The sequence below is a fragment of the Prinia subflava genome, chromosome 6 (genome assembly GCF_021018805.1).
Source record: "Prinia subflava isolate CZ2003 ecotype Zambia chromosome 6, Cam_Psub_1.2, whole genome shotgun sequence".
NCBI lineage: Eukaryota > Metazoa > Chordata > Aves > Passeriformes > Cisticolidae > Prinia > Prinia subflava.
Window position 1 is genome coordinate 34,367,267 of NC_086252.1, and position 12,031 is coordinate 34,379,297.

General features: G+C 37.8%; 1 protein-coding gene across 1 annotated transcript in view; it reads right to left on the reverse strand.

The window, feature by feature from the left end:
• Window positions 1-12,031, reverse strand: part of LRP1B (LDL receptor related protein 1B) — a 295,406-nt gene that overhangs the window by 215,122 nt on the left and 68,253 nt on the right. The window contains exons 8-11 of the mRNA XM_063400998.1: window positions 10,765-11,001; window positions 6,158-6,338; window positions 3,133-3,352; window positions 1,388-1,577 (exon numbers count right to left, since the gene is read on the reverse strand). Coding sequence (XP_063257068.1) covers window positions 1,388-1,577; window positions 3,133-3,352; window positions 6,158-6,338; window positions 10,765-11,001 — 828 coding nt within the window. The remainder of the gene's footprint in view (window positions 1-1,387; window positions 1,578-3,132; window positions 3,353-6,157; window positions 6,339-10,764; window positions 11,002-12,031) is intronic.

Consider the following 12,031-nt stretch of genomic DNA (forward strand, 5'->3'; position numbering starts at 1 on the left):
GGAAAACATGCACACGCACAAATAGATTCTTTAAAGGAAATTTTCATGCTCCTTTGGGAACAATGACAAGATCAGCCTCACAGAAAGGGAAGTTCCTAAAGGCTGCAGTTAGCTTACAAAATTCCAATTACAATTTCAAACAAAGAATATATTAACGAGCCAAATTCCCTCCCTTAAGACTTTAGCTCATTCAGCAAAACTGTCTAAGAGGCAATGCTTTCTCTCTCTGGTGTCAGCTTGTTTGGAAGCCAACAGCAACTGCAGTAAATGTCCCTTTTTTCAGAAAAAAAAAGGAATTTTCTGAGTACCAAATAAAGCAGCAGTAGTATTGAAAGCTAACACTGCATCTTCTATTAGCAGACACAGCATTCTGAAATTTTGCCACCTTGAGGGTAGATTTGGGCCCAGATTTTGCCTTAAAAACACCAACCAAACAAAACCCACACTAAATCCAAGAAAAAAAAAACCAACAACAAATAAAATATACTTTTACATGTCTTTGAATGTCAGAGAGAGTAAGAGGAACACTGTTACATCCTGACTTAGCACAGTGCTGCACAGACACAGCTTGGTTTAGATAAAGAAAAATTAGATGCTACAGTACCCGAAAACAAAAAAATTAAGCGGTAAAACCCCCATATTTTATACAGCATTTTATCTAGATTAATTTTCTAGATGCTCCTTTTTATGTTTGGTGGCCGACCAAACAAACATTCCGATGATTAGAAATGTTTTAACTAGTGAGCAAATACTCAACAACTCATAGGAATGCTGCGTGTAGTAAATGGAATTCAGAGTTTTCTTCAGTAAAACATTTTTAACTTTACCTGTAGAGCAGCAATTGTATTTTCTAAATTCCATTCATGCAAACCTATGGCTTTTATCTCATTTCTCTACAGACACAAGCAGCAACAACTATGGATTTTTCCACTACTCTCCAAGAACTGCTTTTATTCTGTGCAGCATACAGTGTTGATTATAGACTACGATGGGGGAGTAAATTAAAAAACAAAACAAAACAAACAGGCAGGATCTATGATCCCATTTAAGAAAAGGTAAATGTAATCACATATTTTATATCTATCAGCCAATGCAGATATGTTACCCTCTGTAATTGATACTTGCACAGAATCTCTTGGTCACACCAGGAAAAAGGGCAATAAAGTGTGAATGCAGAGAAGGAACTCAGACAGGAATAATGCTATAATTCCCTTTTTAGTATTTATGAAAGAATCAATTCCTGCATCAATGAACTGGAACTCCAGAGAGTAACTTTCTCTTGCCACGACCCGTATTTTTCTATTTTTGTCCATCCAGTCACCTCAAAACACATGGAGACTCTAAGGGAAATTGTCCCTTCATAACAGACCTCTGGAGATGTGAGTACCTTGCTGTTTGCGTGGATCATAAATCTGGAGCCCAAACAGAGGTGGCCTCTCACTTCTCAGCAGTGTCACATTCCTTGTGACCAGATCCAACTGGAAAATCGACCCGTTCATGTAATCTGTCCAGTAGATGTAATTGCCATGATGTGACAGTCCAAAAGGATGATTCAAATCTTTGCCATTGTAGACTACCTGCAGTTAATTAGTGGTAGGTGAGCATCAGCAAGGTAAAAAGGATCTTCAGTTTTTCAGAGAATGTAGAACAAGAAATAGAAAACCTGAGATAATCACTGTCCCAAACACAACAACCTATTGCAATAAAACTAAATAAAGAGTGCAAAGCTCTTCTGTGCAGCAGAACCAATATCTAACTTTAAAAAAACTTCATATAAATTCATGTTAAGTGGCCCCATCAGAGAAGTCAGGAACAGACCCAGAGAAGTGGTGCAGTCTCTAACCCTGGGAGGATTTGAAAGACACAGAAGTGGGGTTTAGGGTCGTGGTCAGTGGTGAACTTGGCAGTGCTGGGTTAAGGGTTGGACTTGAAATCTTAAGGCCTTTCCCAAAGTACACAATTCTATGATCCTGTGAGTCCATCCCAGCAGATTCTGTTTGGAGTTGTTGGTCTCCTTCTGGCTGGGATCCTTTTTTCTACCTTGTCTCTAGAGAGAAGGAAGCAGCTCCTCACATCCCCTACCTTGTCTGTGTCCAGACACAAACCCAAGAGAACATAAACACAATTAAAACACTCCTTTGAGGGGATTGACAAACATCATCCCCTTCAGCCCTTCAAATTTTCTCTTTGGACTTGGAATTCTTAGTGTCAAAGCTCCTTCCCCATCTTTGAACTGCTTTTGATCCAAATTCATCAATCAGTCAATAATCTGACAGCTGTTGGTGGAATTAGAGACCTTTCTATCCCCCAAAATCTTTATTAAAGAATTATAGATGTGACTGATCCAGTTAAATTTTGACCAAAATATCCTATAATTAAATACAAATGATTAAGCATCAAAAGCAAGTATCTTATAGTTATTTTCAGCTACCTAAATTGAAGTAGTTATGCATTTTTTGTTATATCTCAGGATTATAGAAAAAATACTTAAAAACAAAACAAAACCTATTCCGTGACACACTTAAAACCTGTAATGACAGGTGCTTCTTATTATTCACCAGTCACTAATTTTATGAAGCAGATGGTAAAACTTGCCCAGATTATCAGACTCCAGAGAGAGCCTTAACCCCTTTCAAAGTGTCTTATTCTGTGCTTGTTGCTTCTACAAACCTGCACAGAATGTCTGCACAGACCCACTAGTGCAGGCATCAGTAACAACTAAACCAACCTCTCTCCATCTTTGACAGGATCTGTTGAGTGCTGCCCCTCTGAATATTACCACAAAAAGAGGCACAGAGATTCATAAAGACCAGCTCATGCAGCGAAGTTCAAGGAAAAGCCTCTGTGGCAAAGCCAAAATAAAAATGGGGTTTTCTACTGAAAAGCTCTTTTCAGCTTCGTAACTCATTGCCTCATGAGAAAAAATAGATTAAAAACTAGAATAAAGATCAGGCTGGGTGTGACTTAGAGGAACATCCTAAGCTGTGCTGCAGTATCTCACTCCAGACTGCCACCGCCGCTCCAGCAGAGGCAACGCTGGGCCCTGCAGAAACCTGGGGGGTGTCCAATGTAACACAATGAAATCAGGAGACAGAACACGCCTGTGGCAAACCAGCAGCATTTCCCTTTTACCTTTCTGTCAGTGCCATTCAAATAGATCCTTTCAATGTGATCATAATAGGCGTCACACCAGTAGAGCACGTTGGCGCGGTGGTCCAGAGTTAAACCGTTTGGCCACAGCATCTTTGAAGTGACAAAAACCTGCCGGCTGTAGCCATCCATCCAGGCCTTCTCAATCCTCCCCACGCTGGCATCTATTTCATCTTCCTCCCAGTCTGTCCAATACATCCATCTGGGGAATCACAAAAATGAGCATTCAGATCCCGTTTTAATCAGGTGAATTACACTGCAGGCTTTTAGCAGCAGCTCGTCCGAGCCAGAGCAATTTTGAATTTTGCATGTTTCTTTCCATTGCTGTTTCTACAGCTCTGTTTGCTGTCCCTCACCACTGGATGCTGCTGAAGTGACACTTATGTTATTTTGCTTATATTGTGATAAATTACACAAATACCAGAGAACCAATAAAGAAAAGTGAAAGAATTAAGTCTTTAGTTATTCCCACCAGAATAATGGGGTTTCTTTCTTTGTACTTTTTAAACCATCTCTTGTATTGATTCTGTCACAAACTTCAAATTTTTAAAGTGAGGTGGTTCTGGCCAGGTCTAATTTGCCTTTATGATGTAAACCTCCTTTTTGTTACACCTAATTCTACCAAAGAAGTTGCAACAAAATAATTATTTACACTCTGGTTTTAGAGCTAAAGGATAACCTTGACATTCTGTGAACTTCAGGTCCTACATGAAAGCAGCTAAATCACTCAGAAAACTGTTAGGGATACTTTGTCCATCACAAAAATGTTTATGAATACTTGCTGTGAAAATTAATTGAAAATAAAAAGCCAGTAGGCAATTTTAGCATAATTTTATGGCTTCTAGTGCAGCAGTATAGATTTAAAAACAAACAAAATCTGAAAGAAAGGCACCAATATCACTTTGGAAAAGTCAAAAATAAAAGTCTATTAAGTCCTTTAAAAGTATTGGCTCAGAGGAATTCTATGAGCCACTCTATACTGGACACTACAGAATAAACCTTTCATTATTGAAATATTCTGAATATCATATTCCATTACAGCATTTGCCCTTCAAAACTGTGATTGCAACCATTTAAAATACACAACTTGAACCTGTGCATAAACAGAGGGCAGCAAACGTGCTAAGAAAAACCACTTTTCTTTTTCTCTTTTTTTTTGTTTTTTTTAACCTGTTTTTCCCTTAGGAAAATGAGTCAATGGGAAGAAATACTTAGAAACCTGTAAGCACTGTGTGAATCATCTCAGATTGTATCACATACAGTCACAGCATTTCGTTAATGAAAACATTTTCCACACAGCAGATGTTTACTTTTAGTCAAACCTAGGATTTCAATTAATAAGCATTAAAGAGAGAAAAAACATCATGCCAATATTAAATGGATCTTATTTGTTAAAGTTATCATGATTTAATTGCTATTGATGTGCCTCACCTTTTCTCTCACCAGATTTATGTTTCTGAAATAGGTTCTGTGAGCCTAACACATTAACCATTTAATTGGCTTGTCTTTGAAGAATAAACTCCTGGAATTTAAATACTGAATTTAAAAAAGAAGTGAAAAATTATTTTATTATCACACCTGTGTAAATTATGTCAAATCTACTGGCCAAAAATATTATTCAAATGTACTTTTGTGTATAAGCATAATTTGATATTTATGAGAAACTCGAAAAAAAGAGAAAATTTGTATTACACAAGTTTGCAGATATGCAAATGCAGCTCTTTTGTTTATTTTTCATTTCTCTCAAATCGCCCACCAGAAGGTTCTTTTGATGTTTTTGTAAATATGTGCAAAGAACATCAATCCATTTTATATCCACAAGCCTTACAAACTCCATGTTTGACTCCAACAGCACTGGGTTTAATCACAGAATTATAAACCCTGCACATGCCCTGAGGCTCAGGCAGACGCAGGTCAATATGGCACTTATTTTATTGGGAGACAAAATATGCTTTACAAATATTTACATGACTTCTCAACTGCAATTACTGAGCTTTTCTCCATTAACTTTTTGTCTGTCCTTATTCCAGTTATCCTGTCATAAGCTAAACCTGCCCACAGTGACAGGCATTTCTATCAGAGTGCTTTAATTGTATCTCAAAATGCAGTTTATGCTCCAACACCGCTTAAATCAAGAGTAAAATTTTGGAAACACAATTAAAAAGCCACAATAAATTCCATCCCTCAGGAAGAGCTTCCATGAGAAGTATAATCCTGAAGGACACGCTGTTTTATTAGAGAAGTGTTTTATGTAATGGCCCTGTTCAGGCAGTACATCTTCACACTCTGTTTCCTGTGCCACGAATTTACTGAGCTGGGAAATTCAACAAAGCCATTGCAGGTGTGGTTATGGTTCGTGGGCTGATTTCATACCCTCACTGCCTGCCCTTAATGAACTGTAGCCTTTCCACAGCCACTTCCACTCCTCAAAGGACAGGCTCCAAAGGGAAAACCTGAGAGGGTAAATATTGTGTATAACAGGAAAACAGCCATCAAGGCAGCCACACTGGAGCTGCATCTTTCTCCAGTGACAATTCCCTGAACAAACCTAACAGTGATTTTTTTAAGTAAACCACCATTATACCACAGTAATATAACATTTTTTTTATTATTATGCAGCCCACCAAAACTAATTAAAGCTAGTAAGTAATAAAGAGTACCTGTCTCAGTTTTGTAAACTAATGTGTACAAGGATATGGTCATAATTAGCTCCAGAAATTGAGAATACAGAAAGAGAAATACAGGACAGCATCTTAAAATTCACTTGATATTAAAAATTCATACTGGACTCAATTTGTTTGAGAAAAAGGTGAGTCACATTCAGATTAACAGGACAGTCACTTAACAGTGACAGGCATGCAAATTCTTCTGAAGGCTTCAGGGCAAGAATGCTGGGAATTACAGATATTACAGACTCCTCAAGGATTACACACTGCTACATGACTCTTTAAATCCTGTATTTATGCTACAAAGAAAAGCATTACAGAAAAACCAGTTTGCTTCATACCCATTGACAGGATCAACAACAATTCCTCTGGGGTGGGACATGTCTCCCTCCAACAAAGTTTTCCTACTCTGGGCAGCTTTTTCCAGTCTGGCAACAGCGATTGTTTTCCTGTGGCCATCATTGGTCCAGTACAGATTATTTCCAATCCAGTCCACTGCTATGCCTTCCACATTATCGAGATCTGTTGAGAGACAGGGAGCAGTAGTAAGACATTAATACTATTTATGTTCTATATTTATTTATGTTCACTATTTCTTATGTGATATTCATGTCACAATTTAGAATTGCTTTTTTCCCTTATCTGCTGAAGGTCTGAAGCAAATTACAAGTATTTAGTATCAACCAAAGTATCAACTTCTTTTTCCTTTTCCCTTTCTTTTTCCCTTTTTTCCTTTCCTTTCCTTTCCTTTCCTTTCCTTTCCTTTCCTTTCCTTTCCTTTCCTTTCCTTTCCTTTCCTTTCCTTTCCTTTCCTTTCCTTTCCTTTCCTTTCCTTTCCTTTCCTTTCCTTTCCTTTCCTTTCCTTTCCTTTCCTTTCCTTTCCTTTCCTTTCCTTTCCTTTCCTTTCCTTTCCTTTCCTTTCCTTTCCTTTCCTTTCCTTTCCTTTCCTTTCCTTTCCTTTCCTTTCCTTTCCTTTCCTTTCCTTTCCTTTCCTTTCCTTTCCTTTCCTTTCCTTTCCTTTCCTTTCCTGCCTGTTGGCTTCAGTTCATTTAAGAAACTAAACCTAAATTTTGTAACTCAGTCACAGCTGTAGAGATGACACCATGTCCTGTGAGACAAAATATGAGAAAATTATCTAGGAAAAAATAATAACGAAAAGTGGCACGTGCTAAGGAGTCTGGCAAAATGTGTTTTAACATTTTTATCTGTGTTTCTGATGCACTTGAACATCAATTCTGGGAAACTATTTTTCCTTGTGGTTTAAGAAGCTTGAGGGAAACCCACTTTATGTTTATCCTGTCTTACATAGTCAATTTGAGCCAAGCACAGTTTTTATACTAATAAGATCAGATTTTTGTATTAATAGGATCAGATTTTTGAGGAAAATATTTGGCTGATTTTTTTGCTTCTTTGGGAGTCAAACCAGTCCAATTATGGGCTATACTGGTACCAGCAGCAAAACTCTTGGGTTAAAATGCTGGATACCTCCCAAAATTTACAAGACTTTTGCTCCACTTCTACTCTGAAGGAATTTTGGGACAAATATGATTCTAAACTAAATACAATTTAAGAAAAAAACAAAAACAAAACCAAAAACAAACAAACAAAAAACCCCCAAACAAACCCAAAAAAACACCCAAATAAACAAAAACAAAACCAAAAACAAACAAAAAACCCCAACAAAAACCAAAACCAAAAAACCCCTTATGCTAACTAGATACTAAATATATTAGAAAGCTGTTTATATTTTTAAAAAGAAGAATTCTGCAGCATGACCCAATAGAGATAATTTTTATGGTTTTTGTGGACTTATTAAAGATCCACTTTTATTTAATGATCTAAAAGCTTTAAATACATTAATTACTTTTCAAATGGGTTTCACACCAAGTAGCAAACAGGAAAAAAACAATGGTCATTCTGCCATTCTCATCTTGATTTGATTAGAGTAATTCAGCATAAAAAAGAGGAGGTAATAAAATATCCTTGTGATCATTCTTCACTTTCTAATTGAGAAGTTAACATTTATAATTCTAGAATTTCCACCCGAATTTTGCTACCAACACTAATATAAGAGCTCCAAATATGCTGGATGTAGATGTGAGGTTTTTACAAACAGTTCTAGAGGCAGCAGTTTGCCACACTGGTTTTCTGTATGAAACAGAAAACAGGCCTAAGGTGTGATTTGGTAGAGAATGGCCAAGCTCATCAATGTCAAGTACAATAAATAGAGCCTAAAATGCTAGACTAATATAAAACCTGATGGGAAAATAATTCTTCTATACACCAATCAGCTTCCCAAGAGCTTTACAGACTGACTTTGGTCTTGTTTAATCAACAGGCTGACCATCTTGACTAATATTTAAAAGTAAATATTGTAAGATTTTTAGGCTCACAGCAACCCCCCAAAAAAGCATGAGGGGTACAAAGACAAGTAAAACCCCCTGAGCTTGTGTTCTTGTTACATTGAGTGAGCAGTATTTAGATCCAGTTAAAAATGTCTGTGTTTTTTCCCAATTTTTAACGTAAAAGACTGATTTCACTTGCAGGTTTGAAAGGTTAATTATAATTTTTGTTGCTGGTGGAAGTACAGTACTGCTGCAGCTGTGCCACCAGCTCTAAGCTAGGCTGTGCTGGGGGCTGTCAAATTGTTATCAACACTACCCAGCAGTTTGCTGCCCAAAGAGAAGAAACAGAAATCACAGCTGAAACCATATGAGAAATCAAACTCCAGCAGTGTGAGGTGCTCAGTGATCTCCATTCCCAGCCAACAGCTGTGGGATCAGTAATTATCTGAGCTGCAATGCTGTCTGAACAAGCACACGCATTCTCAAAATCCTGACAGTCACCAAAAAAAAAAAGCAACTTCTAATCTGAGAAGTGGCACCGGCCACAGGCAGGAGCCCTCAGCAGCACACTGTTCAGAGCAAATATTAAACCACCCCCTGACACACCTGATTTTCTGTAGTAGCCTCCCACCAAGGAACGATTTCATCTGTCCCTGCTGAGTCCGTGAGAGTTGACAGGAATAAAAGCTGAGGTGTTATGGCTAGAGGCCATATGAATTTTTTAAATCATGAAAAATACATTAACAAATGTTCTTTAAATATACTTTAAAGTTATGAAACTGCACCAAGTTAGAACTAACAATGTAAGCTCCTAGGGAAGAGGGAAGGGCAGAATGACAGTGACATATTTTTGGTCTTTGCAAATAGTAGAACCACCAATAATAAATCACCAGATAATCCACAGCTCTTTTGGTATTGCACTCTTATTTTTGCTATGTTGTATTTATGAAGAGTAGACACTGCACTTAAATATTATTTACAGGAATATCACCAATTTTCTGGTTTGACTTACGAAGTTTATTCATGTTTGAGCAGACCAGTCCCAACCTGTCTGACCCTGACCTGTCTGACCCCAACCTGTCTGACCCCGACCTGTCTGACACCTTTCAGCCAGGCTGCTCCTTTATGATGTTTTAATTTATGTATTTCCTGCTCCTTCCTCTACTCCACATTTGAAATACTTTGCTGTCAAATGAAATGCACAGTTAGTAAAGGAAACTGAGCAAGGGAAGATGTGAGAAGTGCATTATCCATTCCCATGCTGGCAGTGAAATGAAGAATTCCCAGACTGACAGCTGAGTATTTGTTATTTTTGGAGAGAAATGCCCTTTATTAACCGTTCACCAGAGCAGGGCAAAGAGCCTTCCACTATTCCTTGCAACTGCTGCTGAAGGGATCTTTGTGCAGACTCTGAGGACAGACCTCACACTCAAAGAGCAGAGCATCCTCTCCCTGCACAGAGAAGTTCCTCAGAAGTGTGCATTAAAACCTGCATTATGAATGACAGGGAATGAACATCCCCCTGCTAAAACAATGGTAATTTAGTTACTTTCACTGTCCTCAGCTTCCATTCACAAGCAAAGATATTAAGCTCTCTGAAGGCTAAGATGAATATTTATGTTTCTTCTTGGATTGAGGACCAGAAGATAATTTCTGCAGAAGGAATTTCAGCTGGGGCAGCTGCTGCCTCCTGCTGAAGCAGTATTTCAGAGAAGGGGCCGTAAAGGTGAAGGAAATATCGATTGACAAACTGGAAGCTTTCCTCACTGCAACAACGTTTGGTGTGATGAGATATAATTCTAGACCAGGGAGATTCACTGTAGTGGGCGATGTGGGAACTAAAGAACTGCTGGCATTTTCTCTCATTGCTATAAAAAATGTTACAAGCATCTTAATTAAGGTTTAACAGTTAGAAGGAATAAATGTTTAGGTCTAAGTGTTGCTTCCACATACACAATGGAAAGACAATGCTTTTTTTCCTAATGAGTTTGCAAGCACTACAGACAGTCTCATTCTGCCAAACTACTTGAATAAGCTCCAGAATCCAAAGTGTCATGCAGGCTGGAGTGAAGAAGTCTCATAAAGTCTGCAAGGATTTGGGATGGCTCGACAGATATCCAGCTACTGGAAGGACACAGTGGAGACATCGGAATTACTCACCAGTGTAATCAGCTTAAATGGACAAAGAATTCACAACAGAGTGACTTAACCAAACTTTACATTTCTTCCCTCAGGAAAAGAAAAAACAACAAAACAAAAAACACACACACACACACAAAAACAAAAAACAAAAAACAAAAAACAAAACAAAAAACCAAAACCAAAAGAAACCACAAACAACCCAAAACAAAAAACCCCAAAAAACCCCAAAACAATGACAACAAAACCCCAAACAAACAAAAACAAACAAACAAACAAAACCCACAAAAAACCCCACAAAACCCCCAGGAAGTTGTAAAATGTATCTCCAATTCTGTTCAATGTCAAATTTGTTCTGTTTTCCATGGGAGGTCCAAAAAAACCCCTTTAAATGATCTGCAAATGTCATTTCATTTCTCAGTAGTGAACCTCTCTGAATGTCACCGTCACCGAGCAGCACCCACCGTCTTTGAGGATCGTCTCTCGCTCTGTGCCATCAATTTTCTGCCGCCCAATTAGGAAACTGGTGGTATCAGCAAAGTAAATGTAATTGGTTTCAGCGTGGAAGTCCAGGGCACGGGGATTGACCAGGTTCTCTATGGGGATCATGTACTCGTCAGACACTTTGGTATTCAGGTCCATGCCCCGGATTATTCCTGGCCGTCCCTTCCCATAAAAAAGAAACAACTCATTCTTTGGTCCTGCAAAAGAAAGATTACAAATATAAACAACTGATGCTGCCTAATCTTCTTCACAGTGCATAATGTCCCTGTTTAATTAACTGGCATAATTAGTGGGGAGCAGGAGCCTTACTTGATACCAAAAATTAAACTTCCATATATTCTGAAGGTATCTAGATTAAAAAAAAAATCTAACTAATTACATTACCTTATTCAAAATACAAGTCACTTCAGTGAGCTGCTTACATCTAATTATTCTTTTGTGTACAAACTGAAAAAGCAGGTGTAGATCACAGAATAACTTTGCATCTGCTGTGAAGTGGACATACACAGCTCTGTAGACATTTAATTTTACAATTCATTAGGATCCATCAAGGTAATATAGACCACGACTGAAAATCTAACAACACCATGTACCCCAGCATATACAAAACACTTATTTTAAGTTTCTCATAATCAAACAACAAAAAAGATAAATTTTCTTTCAGATTGAAAGGAATACAGCAAATCAACATACTCTGTTCTTTCCAGCTGAGGTAGAAAACATGAATATCAATAATTCATATTTCTAAGATTTTTATGATTTAAATAATTAAGTGGATTACAAACAACTGAAACTTAGCAAAGTGATTTTTCTTTCCTTAAAGATAGATATCCTTAGAGGCTTAATGCTGTCAATACACTTCTTAAAATTCTCTATAAACTTTTCCTGCTGCCTCTCAGGGTTTTTTGGTGGAATTGTCAGCAAAGACAGCATCAGGTTTGACTGTGGTCAAATAAATCCATCTACCAGCGTCCATCAGAGTATCTCATTGAATGTCCTCTGCCTGAACTAAACCAACACCATTTGACTGAAAAAAAGAAAGAAATTAAGCATTCCCCAAAGTTCCTGTTGGCTGTAGGTGACTGTGTGGATTGTGTACATGTAACGTTAGGTGTAACCACAGCTGCCAACTCCCAGATGCTTTCCCAAAGTATTCTGAGAAAAACCTTGCCTTGTTCACATGAATGTTCTGCTTTTGTGCTCTGAGTTGATTGGGTGGAAATTGGA